Source organism: Periophthalmus magnuspinnatus, chromosome 3 (genome assembly GCF_009829125.3).
Source record: "Periophthalmus magnuspinnatus isolate fPerMag1 chromosome 3, fPerMag1.2.pri, whole genome shotgun sequence".
In the NCBI taxonomy this organism is placed as follows: Eukaryota; Metazoa; Chordata; class Actinopteri; order Gobiiformes; family Gobiidae; genus Periophthalmus; species Periophthalmus magnuspinnatus.
The window spans coordinates 13384103-13405454 of NC_047128.1; the positions used below are offsets into that span (position 1 = coordinate 13384103).

The following is a 21352-nucleotide window of genomic DNA, read 5'->3' on the forward strand; positions in this document are numbered from 1 at the left end:
ATGCTTTGTCTTAATAGTTTAAATTGGTTCTTCCCGTTCGCACCGGAGGGAGTTGTTTGTGTTTAGGTTCATTTCATTCTGCAGCGACAGCATCAGACGAGCTGCAACTAATGAGGCACGAAACTGCCACTTAGTCAATTCAAATGTTCATTTATCTTTATGCTCCTCCTCTGCTCCTCCTCTGTACTCTCTGTTCTGTCCGATTCTCACCTCTGCAACCTCTGCTCTATCTGACCCTCCTCTGCATTTTCTGTGAGACTTTGGTAGTCAGATCGAGTAAAGTCTCACATGTATCACTTCTCTGTAAAGAATGTCTCAATAACTAAAACGGCAGATAAAATGCTTCGATTCAGACTTTGGAAAATCACAGAGATTACTTTTATTGCCTCAAAATGTTATAAAAGTGTAGCAGTACAGCGCTCAAAGGGGACAGATTTCAGAAAACACGGTGTACAGTCACTGATCACTGCCCCTCTAAAACACTTCTATTCATTTATTTAAAAAAAAAAAAACAGAAACAAGGAAAGTGTTCTGTGGAAGGCAGCGCGGTACAGCAGCGAATGTTCCCACAAGTCAGTTTTCCTTTAAAGCTGCACTATGGAACTTTTCTAGAGGAGGATCTGCCACCTGCTTGTCTTCATGTAGAAAGGTCCTACAGTGGCACAAAGTTAGCTTAACGTTACAGGTAAGATCTGTGAAAAAGTGACCTCACTCACAGTAGGGAAGCAGCTTTTTCAGTTCCGATACTGATTTCAATACTTTCACTTTAAGTAGCTGCCGATACCAATACCGATATTAACCAAAGTAGGGAGAGAAAATGGCATACTTCCTTAAAACACTGTTAACTTATTATAATGCAGCTGTTCTGTATCCTTCAAATCACAACTGAACAGCTTCATATAAATAAAAGTTCAAACATGAGATGTTTAACGCCAAAATCAACCTGTAAATAGTCTTATTACATCCAGTTAAAGGCTAAACCAGGATATCAGCTTAACTGGCATCATGGAATCAATACCTGATCCAGCTAATCTTTCAGTATCTGTGTCGATATTCGATACCAGTATTGGTATCAGTGCATCCCTACCTCACAGTAAGAATGCATATAACTTTAAAAATCTCATTAAATAAAGAAATGTTAAATTAAAGTGGAACATTCAAGTCAAAGCAATAACATTTCCATGGAGATAAGTGGGTCAAACCCTCCACCAGAAAAGTTACATGTAAATAAATCATATGAACAATACACATTCTTTTCATGTAAATTCAGAAACTATATTTCCATTTCAGTCAGTAAGAGGTCGATAGAGAGGCTGTGATCATGTGACATCAGCACACTGTACAGTCCTCATAGTTTAAACCTGAGCTGGAGACAGGTTTGGATTCGCAGGTGGAGTTTGCCGTTTAACTGTCAGATTACAGATGTGTGGACTTGGTTTATGATTAATGTCTCTAATTACTGGACCTAGCCACATGAAACAAAAACTGGCTCAAAGTCCATGTCTTCTCTGTCAGTATAAATACACAATAGCTTCAGAAACTCGTGCCATTATTCAGCTCCGAGAATCATTTGAAAGGACTTGAATAACATGTTCATGGAGCCAATTACAAACTAATTTCAGAACATGAAACCAACCTATTAGGTATAAAAACACAACAAAAAGTGTACCCAAACATGACACATGACAAGAAATATTTCAGTCATTACATAGAAAATGCTTAAAGTGCCTATGACATGTTAGACCAATTATTTCCCATCTCACTAATCATTTAAGATGTTACAAAAAATCTTCCCTAGTCTTTTCTAGTTTGTAATTTTGGTAAAGTTTGTAATTTTCCTGGTTGGACACGGGCTGCAGTAGATGTGAAATGAGCAGGGTTGTTAAAAGTGTCAAAAAAACAGACACTAATTACAGAAATGAATCTTTGCTGAATAAGGTCACATGGGAATATAAATAGTACTACGATTTAACGTCGAAAATCCCATTCTATTGTCTAAAGAAAGAGTGTTTTTATGATCATCGTGGTATCGGAATTGAGTTAAAATTTTAGGATCGTGACAACATTAGAAATGAGTAGTCTAACCTGTCAAATCAATTTAAAATATAATTAAAATCAAATAAATCATGATCACATTTTTTTTTTTTTTTTATTGAAGGATTTAACTTCACACTCCCACGTCGGCCTTGTCTCCCGGCAGCAGTCTCTCCTTCACTGAATCCTGCACCTCCTTCTGCGGCGTCTTTTTCATCTCGAGACTCTTTACCCACGTGTACGCTGACGACCCTCCCAGTACCATCAGATTACTGGTCCACCACAGAGCGCTTTTGGTGGAGCCATTATAGACCACTGCGATCACAGTCTGAGCGCACGCCTTCGCTGTCCCCGACACATTATGAGTGAGCGGGCTTGTGTATTTGATCTGCAAACCTGTAACGTACCCGATCGCGAACCCAAAAACCCCTCCAAGAGTCATCATGGACCAAAATGTCAAATCTGTGAGACGGCTGAAGCTAGTGATGCGTTGGAGCTCTCCGAAAACGATGATAAGAGGGACAAAAAGGACACATGCGTTGATGTTGTTATAATAAGAGAGCTTCCAGATGTTGCCGTCCACTGCGGGCATGACCTTTTTGGTGTAAATGGCGTTAAGAGAGACGCAGGCGCTGGCTAACACTCCATACGCTACTCCAGTCCAGGAGAGGGAGCCAGCCAGTCCCTCCTGATCTATGCCCAGCCAGAACCCACCTAAAAAACAGAAGCAGGTTTAGAGCAAACTCAGACTTTGTTCATTCCGAATAGAGGTCAACTCAGAGTTTTTAGTTTTACAGAGAGTTATCTTAAACCATGTGTCCACATGTCGACACTATTCATTACTTAAGGCACTATTAACAATTAGAACTATTTAGTCACGCCATTTTCGTGGTGTCCGAATGTCCAGTGAGTGAAAAACAGAGCACTCAAAATGTATTGACGGCTTACCTTATCTTGAGCGGTTAAAAGAGCGAATAATCCAGTCTGCTTGTACAAGATCCCGTTTTTAATACCAAGTTTAATAATGCATATCAAGCTTCATAAAGTTAATTTATTTTCCACTTTCGTACATTTTTATTTCAATTTCAAATGTTAATACAACACAACTTCCTGCTCATGATAACTTGTAAAATTGGTTAAATCAGGTTTATCAGCTGATGGTCAAGCAAACACATCTATTAGACGAGTTGTGGCCTGAATTATTGCCTTACTCAAATATTTCTTTAGACTTTAAGTGCGGCATATGCAAAGTGATGGTGTGTGAAATAATTTTAGTTAAGGTTTAGTTAGGGTTCGTTGAAACTGCTTTGTGAAGTAGGTCCTTTATCTGACGTAGGGGCGGATAATATTCACAAAACATAATACCTAAATGTTATTTGAGTTCTCTCAGTACCGATCAACACATACTTTTGTGATCCACCAGAAATATGATATAACAAAGTAACAAAATGTTCAAATACAACAAAGGTGAAGAGAAAGTAACAGGGCTACAATAAACAAAATACAATTAAAATATCCAAACGAAATGTTTGACCAGATCTGAGTTTAAAAATTAGGCTTTTGTTCAGAGCGCACATTTTAAACAAGAAGTAACTATATGAGCGGCTACACTAATAGTGTTGTCAAAAGTATTGAAAATCAGACACTAATTGATATTAAAACTAGTAATGAAACTAGACACTCATTTGAGCAGGATATTAAAAAAGTCCCATTGACAGAACAGAAATGAAGCTTTCCCGAATATCTTTAGCATGATTTTGAGCTGTATCAAAACAAGTATAAGATTGGTATAAACCCATGGACCACTATAGAACTTAAACATGGATTTCTTTTTTTTTCCAGAGAAATAATTGATTATTGAAAATTTACCACTCTACCATTATCACAAAACACACATAAAAAGAGGAGACTGAAATACAGGACCAAGAGGTATGGCTGAATGATTTGGGGGATTTGGGGGAAATATTTTTGTCAGACAAACTTGATCTAGATTTAAGATTTATGTTTCAATAAAAGGATTCTGTTCAAAATTCACATTTTAAACACATCCACATCTGGCAAAAAGACTGAAATCTGAACTGACAAATTCATACAAGATTCACATTTCAGAACATGTTTGTAGATATCTAAACTACAGGGTTAGAATTATTTATGCAGATTAAAACAGGAGGTGTTGTTATATGTGGAGGAAATTACTGTACTTACTTTACTTAAAAAAAAAAAAAAGTTATTGTTCTTTTTGTGATTTGGTATTTCCGCCCATTGAAATTTGCGATTTGTTTGTGATTAATCTTCCAGGCCTATGCACTCTGGGTTTCTATGTTATCTTGGGTTGGCTGCTACGTGAGTTTGGAGGCAGAGGTGTCACTGGTTGCGTAATGCACACCAAAATCTGATCATTACTTGATACCGAGATCTTTAAAATGACTGTAGAGGACATGCAAACTGCACAATTTGATATGAATAATCAGAGGCAGCGTGATCATAAATACATTGAATGATTTTGGGGTTTATATTTCATTTTAATCTTCTTTTAGCTCCAAAACCACAGCCACTGAAACCTACAAGAACCAGGTTAGTGTATTGTGAAGAGAAGGACATATAGCTCCTGTTACACTGGAGGACGTTCATTACTGCGGAGCTGAATACACAGAGGAGCATTTGTGAAAAGTAATATGACATAGACGAGACAAGATCTAGGTTCTGTACAGAGACATTATATAAACAGAGCTGGACTTTTTTTTAGAATAGTCTTGAATGACCTATAACTAAGTCACATGGAAATAATGAGGAAACTACTATTGTGTGTTATAAATTGCCTTTGTATTACTGTGAATTACCATCATTTCCAAAATTAAAGCAAAGACAGAACCAATACCAACCCAAATCAAATGTAGGATTTAATAGGGAAAATCATGAATAAAATCTGCCTTTTGCCCTTTGTACTTTCCAAAAACACTTCTGTAAAATGAAAAACTGTGGTTGCGATTTTTTGTGTGATATTGATTATTGCGCCAATATTTTCACAATATTGCACAAAATATAATAACATTCAGAAAAGGGTAGTACTCATTTATATTTGCATGAGTAACTGTTTAAAGAAATTTCAGAGTAATTTTTCTGTGTGTTACTTAATCTTTTGTCCTTCACATTACATTAACTTCAAATTATAAATCAGACGTCATGTCCTGACAGTTACTCTTTAAGTTATTCTTACTTGAGAAGTATTTTTCCCAGATATTTTTTGTTTAAGTAATTCCTTAGACCACTACTTCGTACTTTGTAATATTTTGAAGTAACGTTACTCTTACTCTTACAGTATGTGCCACCTGTGCACACATCCATGTCTCACCCAGTATGACTCCACAGCTGAGGAGCGCGCGCAGTGACGTGCCCTGCCTGAGGATGGCGTAGGAGAGCAGCACGTTGAACACGGTGCTCAGGGATCGGCCCACGGTGTAAAAGGCCACTCCGACGTACTTCAGGCACATGTTATTGAACGTGATCATAGCAATGAACACCACAGACAGCGGCAGCACCTCCCGGGACGTCTTCGGGTCAAACTTCAGCGAAGGGAACTCAACGTAACCGGGACAGAGCGCGGAGAGCAGCGGGAGGAGCCAGCACAGCGCCACGGTCACTGCGCACTGGAACAGAGTCACGAACAGCGGCGCATCCAGCTCACGGTTGTCCAGTAAATAGTTATTGAGAAAAACCATTGTTATCGACACGAACCAGTACAGAGCGACCACAGCTGCGATCCTCGCCGCCCGGAGAAAGAACGCGTCCCCCCGCGCGTCCATGTCCGCCGCCTCGGAGCCGGACAGAGCCATTCTCAGGATCCCGGAGCGCTTCAGCTGAATCCTGTTCATGGCCATACAGAAACACGAGCATTTAGAAGGATTTAGAGGAGGAAAAGCGACAGATCTGAGCCACTGAGAGGTAACAGTGCAGCGCTAACATGACACCTCCTGAGTGGACTTCCGCAAACAAAAGCACTTCCGCCCTGCATCCGCACCTTCAAAATAAAGGACCACTACAGATATCACTTTATTTTGTTAGGCTACATTACTTTTTAAGGGTGTTGGCGAATACAAAATGTTAACAGAAATAAGGTGGATCGATAAATTATATATGTAACATAACAGAAGACAGTTTAATTGTTAAAGATACAGTAACCTTTCCGAGGTGTAGCTCCACCTCCATAGAAACAGCAGGAGCTCCTCCTCTGGGCCATAAAAGAGTCAAATGGATATGCAAAAGCATGTCCCCTACAAACAACAAACCGTAACCCACAATCCCTAACTACTAGCACCAACCCTAATCCACAGGCATAACCAAAATGAGAAAACAGGCCTCCGTTTCAGCCTACTTCTTATCAAAAAGTTACAAACTTATTTAAACAGTTTTTATGTATTTAGTTTTCCAATTGCTTTGGCACATTGTCTGAAACTTATTTTAATTGATTTTTTTTTGTTTTATTTTGCACACTTTCAGGGACCTGTAGGACCAGAGTCACACTGTTAAACTGGTGGGGGGGGGGGAAGTGAAAGTGAATCATTTTACTTCCTGGTTGGACATGGACAGTAGATGTGACATAGAGGTAATTCCTGTTGTTACCTAGCAACCATAAGGTTAACACAGGCCAAAACCTTACCTGTCCCACACTGTTATTTTGTTCAACGATCAGAAAAATATCTTCTTTGCGCATAAATTGTCCCTGCATGTTAGATGATCCAAAGGAAGACAAAAGATTACATAAACTGAACTGTAAATTAGTCAAACCCACAAATTGAAGAGCTGTCACCTGAAAGAGCTTTTGTACCACAGTTTGAGAAACATTGAGTTAGTCTATATCAAACATGACCAAGGAATGATTTATCAACACTTACTATTGTCTGAAGTGTTGGTTTAATGCATTTGCAGCATAGAGCACCTGTCCTGCAGACTGTCAGTAGCCTGTGTACTTCCTTGTTGACTTCCTTGTGTGACGTCCCATCAATAGGTGTGGTTAAAGTGGGACGAAACACTTAAACTCCGTCCACAACTACATTTCAAATAGAGCTACTAAACTGGGCAGTACCTGGAGGACTAAAGGGGAGAGTGAGGGGGGAGGGGCGGGGTCTGAGGATATAAGAACGGTGTGAGTGGTTTAACAGGTATTCACTCCACCCCTGAAGCCAGGTGTTTGTAATCAGAAACACTTGGCTATAATCAGGGCAGTGCCTGATATCACCACCAATTACTTGGAATTGCAGGCAGCACAAACTTCAGATTTAGACCAGAAAGTTGCAAATTTAGCGTTTGTTCTGAAATTGTCAAAAATATATCATCAAAACAATCATGCCAGTTTAGCCTAATCAACGTGGCTGGAGGCCGCTAGACGCACAAACAACAGATACACTCATACATAACAACAGATGGTATTGCGAAAGGGGTCAAAAAGATCCATAACAATACAATAAAGATTTAAGGTAAAGAAAGCCATAAGAAGATGCTGAAATCCTCATCTGGTTTGTGGGCAAGAGCTGAAGGCTGAAGTCAGCTTGGCTAGTGCTAGATAGTTGGGTTCAGAGGGACGTTAGTTATCACGCATCTCTGGTTGTCATGGTAACATGTTAGCTTCTGTTGCTACTATTTTATGTTTATGTTATGTTGACTATTATATGCTTATGATGACACTCAGATCTATGTCTCACTGGCAGCAGGTGAATATGGACCAGTGGATTCACTCTGCCACTGCATCCAGCAGATCAGTGTGTGGATGCAAAACAACTTTCTTCTGCTAAACTCAGACAAGACTGAAGTCATCATCTTTGGCCCACAGAAACATAGAGAAAGTGTCAGCAGTCACCTCCAGTCTCTCTCTCTAAAACCTTCAAATCAGGCTAGAAATCTAGGGGTAACAATGGACTCAGACTTGAACTTTAACACCCACATCAAATCAATAACATCTGCAGCTTTTTACCACCTAAAAACATTGTAAAAATCAAAGGTTTACAGTCAAAACCAGACTTAGAGAGACTTATCCATGCATTTGTCTCCAGTAGGTTAGACAACTGTAACGGCCTGCTCAATGGCCTCTCCAAATGAGCCTTAACCCAGCTGCAGTACATCCAGGACGCTGCTGCTCGGGTCCTGACTAGAACCATGAAGTACGAACACATAAGTCCTGTGCTCAGGTCTCTGCACTGGCTTCCTGTAGCTCAAAGAATAGACTTTAAAACAGCTCTGCTTGCGTATAAGTCTCTCCATGGCCTAGGTCCAAAGTACATCCGACATCCGACATCCGACATGTTAGTGCCATATGAAGCATCTCGCAATTTGAGGACCTCAGGGACCGGCCTCCTGCTGGTGCCCAGAGTCAAGACTAAACATGGGGAATCAGTGTTTGAGTTGTATGCAGCTAAAACTTGGAACAGTCTTCCTGAAGATGTGAGACAGGCCTCTACTTTGACAATATTTAAATCCAGGCTCAAAACGGTTCTGTTTAGCTGTGCATACGACTGAAAGGTTTTTATTCTGCACTCTTCTCCTTTAATGGTAATTTTATGATGACAAAAGAAACATTAACTGACGGACTTTTATTAGACATAGTAAAGTGACAGGAAAGTATTTGAGAAGTGACAGGAAAGTCTTTTGTAAAGTAATGGGAAAGTTCTTAAACTGAGCAAGACAGTGTTTAAAGAGTGCAAGAGAGAGTTTTTAAAGGGTGCAAACGAGTGGGTGAGAGAGTTGCAGATTGGGTGATTATTTATGTTTTGATTTGTGTGATTTTAATGTCTTTCTTATTCTGTAAAGCACTTTGAATTACCTTGTGTAAGAATTGTGCTATACAAATAAACTTGCCTTGCCTTGCCTGTCAGTTGAGATAAGGCTGTATGTCAGTAATTAGCTCTGGTAACATGTTAACTAACTCAAAATATTTTTCTAACCCTAACAATACCCAACTTAAAAAAAAATAACCTTGTTCCTAAACTTCATCACTTTGAATGACAAATCACAGCCGACTCTCATCTAACAGTCTGGCATTAAGCAGTCAGGATGGACACTGGATAAGCCCGAGGACAGCAAGGCTGCTCAGATAAACAGAGTCCCAGTGAAAGGACAGATCTCATGCTCATAGCAAGTGTTGTACTGAATAAAACTACATCAAACTGAGTGAATGTATTCTCCTGTTTCCCCTCACACCCCAACAGACACCACATCAACCAGGGCTCACAATAAGGTTTATATAGATTAAAGGTCCTATATTACACTAAATGGACTCTTGTGAGCTGTAAGCCACGTTAGAATGGCCTCATCAAAAACATAGCTGGAGTTGTGTTTTGTTTCATTCACACGTTTGAGTAACCCTTTATTATTAGTCTGTCTACATCTCCAAAGGCCAAAATGCTCTGTTCCACTTTGTGATGTAATTATACATAATACTTTATGGTATGGAAACTGTCCAAATAATTTTAGTGACACTGTATGGAGTTTAAAACACAGGGGAGCAATTCCTGTATTACCACATGACATCACAAGATGGAACAGAGTGTTTTCTCCTCTGGTGGGCCCCCACTGTATCGGTCCCAGACAAAGTCCCTCAGAGTGGCCTCCGTCACACAGTCTGACCTGGAGACAGGGTTGTCAAAAGTACATACATACATACATACAAGAACATACTAAGATACTAATTGATAACAAACTAGACACTCATTTATTGATACTAAAAAAGTCGCATTCACAGGACAGAAATTAACCTTTCTTGAATAGCTTTAGAACAATCTTAAGCACAAGAAGAATTATAAGACCACTTGTATACACCCATGGACCACTATGGACCTACCTGGACGACTGAGGGATTACACAGATATAAGGCCCCATGAGAATAGAAAAGAAAGTGCTACCATTTAACATTGAAAATCACATTCTATTGTCTAAATAAAGATTGTTTTATTATTTTCACCATGCAGAACTGGTCAAGTCTACTACATAGTATTGGAATAGAGTTTGTGATAGCACTACCTGGTGAATCACACAGGGTTCATGGGGAAATCGTGCCTGATTTCTGCACAAACAGTAGAGCCACAGTCCAAGTCTCAACACACGGCTGTCCCCAGGCTCCAGGACACACCACCCTTCTCCACTCTCCCCTGACCATAGTCTCCACAGTGCCAGCACAGTGGTTAGCCTTCCCCTTCAACCACACTGGCTCTGACAGGAGAGAAAGTATAACCATTCCAAACTCTAACACCTTTTAAAATGAGTTTCTCTGTTGTTAAGTCCTTAAAACAATGAATGTTTTAAGTTATGTTAAAGGCGCTGTTGTGGAATTTCTAATAGTATAAAAAACCTTAAAGATATAAAATCAACAGAGACGTCTTGAGTCAAAAAGTCTGGTTTATTGAATCGCCTGTGCACAATCGTCAAGGAGCTGTTGTCCCTAGCAGTGTTGTCTCGCCCTCAGCTCACAAATGTAAATACATACAGAAAATTTTACCATCAAAACAATCTAGCCAGTCTAGTCTAATCAAAGTGGCTGGAGGCCGCTAGACGCACGAACAAGAGATACACCCTATACATAACAACAGATGATATCACGAAGGTTAGGTCGAAAAGATCCATAACAATACAAATAAAGATTTATGCTAAAGAAAGCCATAACAATTCCCCCCTTTTGATTGTAATAAATCACATTTATTTTTAATCAACTCAAATCTTTATTTAAAAATCGCACATGGATAAGCATTTGACGCATAGCTTTTAACAGACAGGGGATCACACAGGAGCACAAGATTAGGATTATACCTACAATTATGACCAGAAAAAAAACAAATCCAGAAACAAATAAAGATTTATGCTTAAGAAAGAAATAACAGGCGCTGTACCTGATATTTACTTATTTTTCTTCAGAACGTGAAGTAGTTCATTTTAACAGGTCCAAAGTTATTTTTCACTTACCTTATGTATCCTAATTATTCACCACGATGAGTTTGTCATCCATACTTTGTGGTGGTAAACTACTATTGTAGTCAAAACTGCCCTGTGGCAGACTGACAGAAGTGAGGCTGTCAATCTGCGCCATCAGGCACTCTGACCACTACCAACACTCACACCACATTCATACTAGACATTGTGGGTGAAGTGTCTTGCCTAAGGACACAACAACAGTTTTTGTCCATGGAGCCCCACTGTGGCAGTGGATATTCCCAGCAGTCTCTCATCCATGTAGTGACCAGGGCCAGCACTGCTTAGCTTATGAGGTCTGACAACATCAGGCTTTTGGGATCAAATCAAATCCAATTATAAATTATTCATTTTGTTTATTCTCTATTTTCTTTTTGTTTTCTTTTGATTAACCACTTACTGATTGATTTGTAATACATTTTAAAAAAATGTATTTAGTTTGTACATAAGTCCTGTCCCCACCCCTTTACCTGAGAAGATAAGGTGCATGGCGGCCCCAGAGCAGGTGCCTGAGTCGTAGTGGGGACATCAGAGCAGACTCATGACCCTCACAGTGGAACGTATGACCTCCTCAGAGAGTGCCTCCTGCAGGAGAACGCCCGGCTCCCTGCAAAGCACCTCCACATCCGGCTGGTCCAGACCTCCTTCACAGACCGAAGACCAGGACTCACCTTGGTGCATCTGTAGACTCCAGAGCAGAGAGACGACCCGGGCAACAGTAGTACAGAGTCTGTGGGCACATGGCTATGACGTCACAGCTCTCAGCTAAAAGTATGTAGCATTTCAGTGCTAGCTGGCTAGCATAGCTATCTGCAAGCAGGGTCTCCATGGATACAGGAAAAACAAACAGCTCGAATCACACAATCCAATAGACTTTATCTTCCACCCTTTGAAAAACACAAGCTGCACTTCATAGTTGGTCAAAATACCAAAATTTTTAATAAAAAATGTAAGATAAAACTGAGTGTCAGCCATAACCATGGCAGCCAGGGATTTTTTTTTTTTTTTGTTAAATTCAATGTGGTTATTTTCAATAGAAATATAATGACAGAAATTGCATAATGAGGCAGTAATGCTTCATGTCAGTATTTTTTTAAAAAAAGAAGCATATTTCCCTTCTGTCTGGACTTTTGAGTTATTTTTTACATAGGTGAATGCCGTTTTTAAACAAATGTCTTCATGAAATGTTATCTTTGAGTTCAGTCATCCTCCCATCTGCAAAAAGAAAAGATTTGACATTTTACAAATACAGCATGTACAACGATTTTGCTAAAATACATGGAAAGAAATTAGGTAAATACTGACTCTAGCTGCTCTAGTCGATATTGGGGGTTGTGCTGCAGTTCTGTTAGCTTCTCCACGTCGCTCTGTGTTAGGCTGTTCTCACACAGGTCCAGTTTTGTCAGAGGAGATAGGGGGGTGGACTTCAGGGCTGAGTCCAAAGAAGAGCAGCCGATCCCAGTCACGCCACAACCCCGGAACCTGGAAAAGAACCAAAACTGAAGCCCCACTCGCACATGCAGCCTGACCTGAGATTTTGCCAGAGCAGGATCATGTGCAGGGTAAATTAAAGGGAAGGCCTATGTGTGAATAAAGCCAGAAAATCGCCAGTATCACTGCTTGGTTGACTTGGTTACAAGCTTGGTTTCCTGGTTATGCTACGTGGTTACCATCGACTGTATAAAGAACTGGACTAAGGGAGTTTGATACCCATAGTGTTCGGCTCCAGTCAAATGAAGCTCATCAAGGCTCGCAGTTATAGGGGTAAATTCTACATGTCATTGTACCCTAGTACAATGACATGTAGAGAGTGTACCTCAGCTCCTCCAGTCCACAGCTCTGACTCTTGAGGAACATGCTCATGTGCTTCACCCCCTGGTCTCTCATGTCGGGATTCCAGTTCAGTCTGAGGTCTTTCATGTGAACGTTCAGAGAAGAGGCCAGAAGCAAACAGCTATGCTCTGTCAGCCCACAGCCCTTCAGCCTAAAGGAATAAGGACACATAATAACAGTGCAGTACAAGGCATGTGCAATCTGCTTTATTTACAGTGCACAAGCTAGGCTAAACAAAGATAGCTAATACTAGCTTAGCTTAGCCTAGCTTCTTACCTCAACCTTTCTACCACACTTATAACGTTAAAAGTAAATTGTAAACATGTCCATTATTTTCAGCTGATGCACCTTGGATCCAGAAGTGATCATGTGTTTCACATGAGCTGAAGACAGGTCAAAATTCTCTGGTGGAATTTGCTGTTTAACTGTCAGACTGCAGTGAAAACTGTCAGAATTACTTTGAGACATTTGATTAATTTAACAGTCAATCTCCCATTAGCGTTATAGAGGCCCCTTCACAACGCCTGAAGTTATGACATAATCAAATTCAAGAATGTGAACACAATCTATACATGGGCTTCAGCTTCTGGTATATGCAACCTTTTTCCTATTCAAAAGATAAAATGTTTTGTTATATATTGTTAATAGCTATGGTAAAGGTACACACTTTTCCTCATTCTAAAACTTGCTGCATGGAGAAACTTAAAGGTTAAAATTGATTCTTGTGAGCTTTAGGCTATGTTATAATATTGTTACCTCATCAAAAACACAACTGGAGTTGTGTTTTATTTCATTCACACATGTTTGAGTAACCCTTTATTAATATATTATTATATTAGTCTACATCTCCAAAGCTCAAAATGCTCTGTTCCATCTTGTGATGTCAAGAAGTGGTAGTTTTCAAGTTAACAGCTACCTTTTACCTTTAGTTTAGAGATAGGCAATTCCAATTATACAAATGATTCTAGTGAAGGTGTATGGAGCACTTCCTGTATTACCACAGGACATCACAAGGTGGAAGAGAGTGTTTTCTGTTTGAGAGACAACATTATAACATAAATTAGAAAATAGTGTAATATGGGCCCTTTAAGAAGAGATGTTGTACTGACTCGATGGCCTCCAGGTGGCAGTGTGGCCACCTCAGATATTCACACAGACGCTCCACTCCTGAGTCCTTGACTTCGTTCACACTCAGGTCGAGCTTCTTCAGTTTGGACTTTGGGTTTAAGCTCAGAGCTGTGGCCAGGGAAGAGCAGCTGACCTCAGAGAGGCCGCAGTTATCCAGTCTGAAATAACACACAACATTTACAAACACTGGAAATCAAACTTTAATACTTGTATGACACATGGTGCAGTTTAACAGTGCTTAGAGTGGAACTAAATACTAAATCAGCTTTTTTGTCACTAAACTCTACACATATTGTATGTTTTTAACAGTGCTGTCTACAGTTAACCTTAGTGGCCAATATATTTAAAGTGGCGTGCGAAATCGCAAGCCTCTGCTTTGATGAGAGCCAATTAGAAACACCTGTCTGCAGCCACAGAGTTTACCTGTTAGACCGATGACATGATGATGATTGATGATTTCTTATGATGCATTCAAACCGGGGCATCAAAAACGCCTCTAGTTGGACGCCTCTAGTTGGACGCCTCTAGTTGGCCACCTTTGCATTTGAGAACAAACGTCTGTTGCCCCGGTGTGAACGCACCATTATACCTTCAAACCTCACCCCTCCTCCACTTCACTCTGTTTATTTTCATTATAAACATATACCATATTTTCTGGGCTATAAGTAGCACTTTTTTCATAGTTTGGCTGGGGGCGTGACTTATATGTGAAATTATTAAAATATATGATTTCACATCTTTGTTATTGTCACACTGACAACTGTGCAAGGGCACTCTAGGCTTGCTTCCCGAGCGGTGCTTCATCTAGTTCTGGAGCAGGCGGTGTTGTTCAGAAGTGACATTGAGGATGAAGAATTCAATGGATTTAGTGAGTGAGATCGAGAGTAAACTTGTTAGCTTGTTTTTTATGCTTTAGTTATCTGATTAATTAATATCTTACATTAACATACCAGACACCTGTTCAGTTTGCAGTCTATTCTTCATGTAGCTGAATAAATGTAAATGTGTTACGTTAGCTTGCTGTACTGCTATTCATCCTATTATTCTCCATTTTATTGTTATTATTATAACTTGCCTTTAAAGATAAAATGTCTGTTCTTATAGTTCAGTGTCTTATGCATTTTTTGGCTAGTGCAACTCATACTCCGGAGCAACGTACAGTCCCGAAAATATGGTATTTTTATTTTATCATTGCATTTTAATAAATTAATATTGCTTCGTTTGAAAGTTCGTTAGGTGCGTCAGGGTGCCCCCATCATGTTATATTGAAAACCTTAAATAATGGCAGACAAAACTAAATCCTGAGAGCACTGACAACCCCACAATCAGAAATCTAACACCAGAGGAGCAGTTTTCCGACCTGAGATGTTCCAGGCTGAGGTGAGGCATCTTCAGGACCTTACAGAAATGCTCCACTCCAGCGTCGCTGAGCTGGTTCTCCGTCACGTCCAGCTCTCTCAGGTGATGAGGGTTCAAAACCAGAGCAGAGGACAGGGCCAAGCAGCTGCCCTCCCCCAGTCTGCAGTTTTCAAGTCTGCACACACAGGGAGCAGACACACCAATGGTAATGTAAAAAAAAGTAGAAGCTACTGAAAGTAAAAGGTAAAATTAAACTTTTAACCTAATTTTCAACAAATTTAGGATTTACTACTCAAATATCAGTTGTCTAGATTATATGCATGCTCCAAAACCTGACATGTGGGGAGGTTTTATGACTCAGACATGAGTGATAAGTAAGTGAAAGTGTCTATCGAGCTAAAGTGGGCATCTCAAATGAAGCCTTGAATGGAAGATAGCAAAAGACAAAGTTCAAATTTGTCAACTGGACAAATTGTTGTAGGAGTGAAGATGTTTCGCTCCAACGATTTGTCCAGTTGACAGATTTGAACTTCATCTTTTGCTATGGATCAGACCCGGACAACTGAGGGTCTACACAGACATCTTGAACGGAAGAGTTAGCGAAGAACAAAAAAACAGTCCAGAGTATGAAGCACATGCTTATTACCAAAGACAGTTACACTTAATGGCATCCAGTTGTACCTGGTGACATAGCCCATTGTATCTGTACAAACAAAAAAAACATGGTGCGCACTTCACAACAAGCACCAACATTTTGCAGACTAAATCTGAAAAACACAGCCTCAAATTTAGGGCCCACAGTACTTTTTTTCCCAATCCAGCTGGCCTTGACAAAGGCATCAGGTGAGGGCCAACCATTGCAGCTTGCAGCTTTATTCTGTATTGTTCAACTTTTAACATGCTCTTAAGTCCCTTTGCAATTAAGATAGCTTTTTACTCTAATGTAAATGTAAACAAACAGTTGTAATGAAAGTTATTTGAAGGCAGAAATGTTTGAACGAGTCTGATGATGATTTATGGACTTAAAACTGCATAGGGTTTCTACCTGTGATGCAACAATCTTCAAACCAAGTGTTCTCTGAGGCTCAGCGGCAAATTACTTTTTACAGAGGATTACTGAAACCAGCACGAATAGAAGCTCAAAAAAAGAAAATTTTCCTTAATATGTGTCCCTTAAAGCAGGAAATGACTGACCTGAGGATGTGGAGGTGACAGTCTGGACTTTGCAGATAGGTGCAGATCTGCTGCAGCCCAGGTTCCTGTAGCTCCTCGTTCCAGCTAAGGTCCAGTTTTCTCAGATGAGCTGGGTGTGACTTCAGCGCAGAGGCCAGACAGTGACAGCTGAGCTCCGACAGACGGCTGTGGTGCAGACTAACCACAAGAGTTCCAAATATCAGTAAAGTTCAGGATAATCAAAGCTCAAAATGCAGATATGTGGTTATTTAAAGCCCTGTACTCAACACTCCAATTTCTCAGTGTATTAATACTTTGCAATGATAAAAGAAAAATAACAAAAAATTCAATTCTGACAAGTTTTGCCACTCAAGCCGCTTCTTCAGTTCTGGTCAGATTGCTGGTCGACACTGCCATAAATCTATGTGAAGGAAGGAGCAGAGGATCAACAACTTAACAGCCACAGGTCAGTGGCTCCAAAAACAACCTAACTCCAGAGATCACAGAGAGACAAGGGGAATCAGGATGTACCAAGCCAACCTGTGAACAAGAAATGCTGGGTGAAAAACCTTTCCGACCTGGAGCTCACCCAGACAGAGAAAGAGGACTGAACTTCTCTCTAACCAGCGGTAAAACTGTTATTAGAAACAATAAGTTTACAGAGACAGAAGCTGGAGACCTGCTCAGTGACACCACAATCTATGAATTACTGAAATGAGACCCTACAAGTGGGTACAAGAAGTCTAGCATAGACTGCTAGATTGCTTACAGAAGCTGGAGAAGGAAAAGAGTCATTGATAAACAGCTGCATTAAAGACATTATCCTGGTGACTACACTTCTTGCATCTATGGCCTCACAAAAACCCACAAACACAAACAGTGCCCCTCAGACCCATTGTATGTAGCTTAGACTCCATATCATGTACAATGTGGCCAAACACCTGGCTCCTCTGGTCAGTAACATGGAACACCATATTAAGAGCATAGCAATGATGAAATGAGACAATGATTTCTTTTCATGTGACCTCTCTTTTCACTTGTATCCCCACATCAGTAATGGAAGACTAAACTGTCACCTTAAAAAATCTTAGAACTGCTAAAAATGTGTTTAAATACCAATAAATAAATAAATATTATCAATTCGGAGGAAGCTTCTACCGTACATCTCAATTTCAAAGCCACTAACCACTCCTTTGAAGATAGTGAGGTACAGATCTTAGCCAAGTAAAAAAAAAATGGTTTGAGAGGGAAGTTAAAGAGACCATTTTTGTTAAGAAAGATGGGTATGTTTGAACAGGAATGGGGGGCTTGGACATCATTTATCTCCTGTGTATAATCCATCCTCAGATCTAAATTAAAAGTAGGAAAACAATAGTGAGCCAATAGCTAGTATGCTGATCAAATCATTGATGTCTGAACAATTATGCAAATATGACTCAGGCACAGTTCACACGGTGTAGTTCAATAGACTTAGCTAACAAACAGGAAGTGTAAACAATAGGTGTATTAGTTTCAGTGTAGTTAACTCTTCCCTTTAGATAAATAAGTATAATAAATAAGACACTGTCCACCAGTAATGTGACCAGAACTGAAGAAGGCACTTGGATGAGCAGCAAAACTCCAAAAAATCTGTCCAGTTGACAGAAATGAATTTTTCTTCTGCTATGGATCATATCTGGACAACTGAGCACACCTGTTGTAGTTCCAGCTAAGTCAGTTCTTTCCAGTCAAATTTGTTTAAAATAAAACTTTAACACTTTAAAAGATTCAAGTCTAAAGTGAGTAACAGCTTCAGAGCAGTGTCTCTAACACTACGGTAATTCCCTTCACTACCAGTAACAACAATCCCAGATTAAAGCCGCAAGCGGCGATGATGGCCCTCGCCCCCCATGCGACCGCCCCCCCATGCAACCGCCCGGGGCTGGCCACTGCCCCCACACACCATTTTCCCCGCCCGGCCACCCCACGGCCGCAATCCGCCCCCCTTCACACAGTTTCTATATAAATATGTGTGACCAACACATTATAATGGAGGTCCACGGCGTTGAACCGGCAACCTCGTGCACAATACAGGTATGGTGTAATGGACTTTTTTGCCTCTTTTGAGGTCCACAATGATATCACCAACTTTCATGCCAATCGGACAAAGTTGAGTTTTTTACCTGTACAGTAGGGGGCGCTATGGAGGTCACTGGCCACATATTTATAATGGTTCTCTATTCACAGTTTTAATCCGCATCAGTGATTAGAATTTGAGCTTTTTAGTCTGATCCACGTGTCTGTGAGAGGGAATCAAATATGCAGGAAAGCAGTCATATTTTGACAGTGTGCTGTGCATAAACCAGAAAGAATATCCCCAAAACGTGGATGATTATTGACAATCGACATATGTACATGCTGTATGCGGAGTTTGATGTAATTCGGATGAAAAACCTAGGAGTAGATATGATTCATAGACATGCAAGTCAAAGTGCCAAGTGCCAATTTCTTTTCAATTCATTGCGCCCCTGGTGGCCAACAGTGGAAAATAACCCATGGCCCTAATGTAATTTTTTGTTTCTTCTGAGACCATGAATTGATGCCCCAAATTTCATAGGAATTGGATAATGTTGGCATTTCACCTCTATGGTAGGGGGCGCTATAGTGTTCATTTTGATTAAAATTAATATTGCATTCCATTCAAGGCCCAATCTTGCATATGTGATGTGAATGTGAGCTCTGTAGGGCAATGCCTGTGGTCGTGAGAGGACATTGAAAAAACAGGAAACTAAGGCGTATTTCGGTGGCGGCGTACGGGCGAACCGTGTGGAATTCGGAGAAAACATGGATAACTTTTGAAAACCCATGTGTCTGGATGTGGCATGTGAAACCTGAGCTCATTTGGACCAAAAACCTGAGACTAGTAGCGTTTTGAAAACACGCTGCGAATGAAGTGGCGAATTTTTGATCCAAAATGGCCGATTTCCTGTCCATCATACAGCAGTGCTTCAATTCATTTTTATGCTTGTTCCATGGTGCTCTATCACTGTTCCGAATTTTGTGCATGTATTCCAAAATTAAACAGGCTCCTCTCCCATAGGGGTGAAATTTTAGGTGGCGTTGTCGAGTCAGGGGGCATGGGACATTTTCCCGACACCAATTTTATGAAATTTTTCGCCGAGCCGGTCGATTCTATACCCCCATGTGAGACTTTTCGTGAATGTTCAGGGGGTGAAAAATGTGATTGTTTTGGCGGAAAAACGAAGAACAATGTTAATATGCAGTGTGGCCCTGGGCTGTGTGGCCCTGACTCTATATGAGAGGGGTCTGTGGCGTTGCACCGGCAACCACGTACATAATACAGGTATGGTGTAATGGACTTTTTTGACCCTTTTAATGCCCCCAATTATCTCCCCAAGTTTCATGCCAATCGGACAAAGTTGTATATTTTACTAATACTGTAGGGGGCGCTATAGTGTTCATTTAGATACTAATTAATAGTGCATTCTGTTAATACCCTCATATCACACGTGTGATGTGAATTTGAGCTGTGTAGACCAATGCATGTGCATGTCAGACATTTGTAAATGATTTTATTTGGAGTCTTTGCACCCCTGGTGGCCAAGTGTGGAAAATGATTCATGGCCATAATGTAATTTTTTGTTTCTTCTGATGCTACTGATTTATTCCCCGAATTTCGTAGGAATCCGATAATGTTGGCGTTTCACCCCTATGGTAGGGGGCGCTATAGTGTTCATTTTGATTAAAATTAATATTGCATTCCATTCATGCCCCAATCTCGCATATGTGATGTGAATGTGAGCTCTGTAGGGCAATGCCTGTGGTCGTGAGAGGACATCGAAAAAACAGGAAACGAAGGCGTATTTTGGTGGCGGCGTACGGGCGAACCGTGTGGAATTCGGAGAAAACGTGGATAACTTTTGAAAACCCATGTGTCTGGATGTGGCATGTGAAATCTGAGCTCATTTGGACCAAAAACCTGAGACTAGTAGCGTTTTGAAAACACGCAGCGAAAAATTTGGCGAATTTTCGATTCAATATAGCTGACTTCCTGTCCGTCCTACGGCCGCACTATGATTGGCTTTTTTGCTTGTCTCCATGAGCTCTATCACTGGTGTGAATTTCGTCAAGCTAGGGCGAAAAATGCGTGTCGGCTCCCAATTCATTTTAAAATTTTGAATTTTCTAGGTGGCGCTGCTGAGCCAGTGTGTGTGGGTCATTTTCGTGATGCATATTTTCTTGAATTTTTTGCCAAGCCGGTCGATTTGATACCCCCATGTGAGACTTTTCGTTCACGTTCAGGGGGTGAAAATTGCGATCCCAGGGGGGGAAAAAAAATAATAATAAGAAGAAGAAACCCAGGAAGAACAATGCCCCTCGCCATCACTTCGTGAGTGGCGAGGGCCAATTATGTTACGGCATAGTGCCCAAGCTGGAAAATAATGTGTTATTTTGAGTTCTAAGCGAAGCCAAAGCAAAGGTATTTAAGAGTAAGTTTAAAGGTCAATAACAATACAAATACTGCACAATATCTGTCCTTTAACATATTTTACCTCAAACGCCCATAGGGAGTGTTTAGTGTCTGACCTGAGAGTCTCCAGTCTGCAGTGTGGGTCTCTCAGTCCTTCACAGAATGCTTCCACAGCACCGTGGTCTCGCAGCCATAGGTCCAGCCTCTTCAGCTGAGATAAAGACTTCAGAGCAGAGGCAATGACTGCAGCATGCTCCCGAGACAGTCCATTCCACAAAATCCTGTCAAAGTACACATTGTATTGGAATTTCACGTAATATTTTCTAAAAGATGGTGAAAAAATACAGTGATCTACTCTGTTTTTGAAGACAATATGTAAGTTTGTTTAGTCATCATGTGGAC

At 40.4% G+C, this 21352-nt stretch overlaps 2 protein-coding genes across 4 annotated transcripts in view; both read right to left on the bottom strand.

Annotated features, from left to right (window-relative positions):
- Positions 1 to 379: 379 nt before the first annotated feature.
- slc35c1 (solute carrier family 35 member C1) lies at positions 380 to 7023 on the bottom strand. 2 transcript variants are annotated; one of them, XM_055232163.1, is made up of 4 exons: positions 6927 to 7023; positions 5387 to 5898; positions 1656 to 2748; positions 380 to 1579 (listed from the first exon to the last, which is right to left on the bottom strand). In XM_055232163.1, the coding sequence occupies exons 2-3, from the start codon at positions 5865 to 5867 to the stop codon at positions 2168 to 2170; spliced, it is 1062 nt and encodes a 353-aa protein (XP_055088138.1). In that variant the 5' UTR covers positions 5868 to 5898; positions 6927 to 7023; the 3' UTR covers positions 380 to 1579; positions 1656 to 2167. The 2 variants fall into 2 exon arrangements, with proteins under 2 accessions (XP_055088138.1, XP_033847578.1); XM_033991687.2 differs by lacking the exon at positions 6927 to 7023 and having other exon boundaries at positions 5387 to 6048.
- A 4974-nt stretch (positions 7024 to 11997) lies between these two features.
- LOC117393802 (ribonuclease inhibitor-like) overlaps positions 11998 to 21352 on the bottom strand; it is a 28001-nt gene continuing 18646 nt past the window's right edge. For both annotated transcript variants that reach the window (XM_055232124.1, XM_033991811.2), the window contains exons 9-15: positions 21067 to 21231; positions 16501 to 16677; positions 15308 to 15481; positions 13929 to 14105; positions 12803 to 12970; positions 12292 to 12468; positions 11998 to 12201 (exon numbers count right to left, since the gene is read on the bottom strand). In XM_055232124.1, coding sequence (XP_055088099.1) covers positions 12186 to 12201; positions 12292 to 12468; positions 12803 to 12970; positions 13929 to 14105; positions 15308 to 15481; positions 16501 to 16677; positions 21067 to 21231 — 1054 coding nt within the window. In that variant the 3' untranslated portion in view covers positions 11998 to 12185. The remainder of the gene's footprint in view (positions 12202 to 12291; positions 12469 to 12802; positions 12971 to 13928; positions 14106 to 15307; positions 15482 to 16500; positions 16678 to 21066; positions 21232 to 21352) is intronic.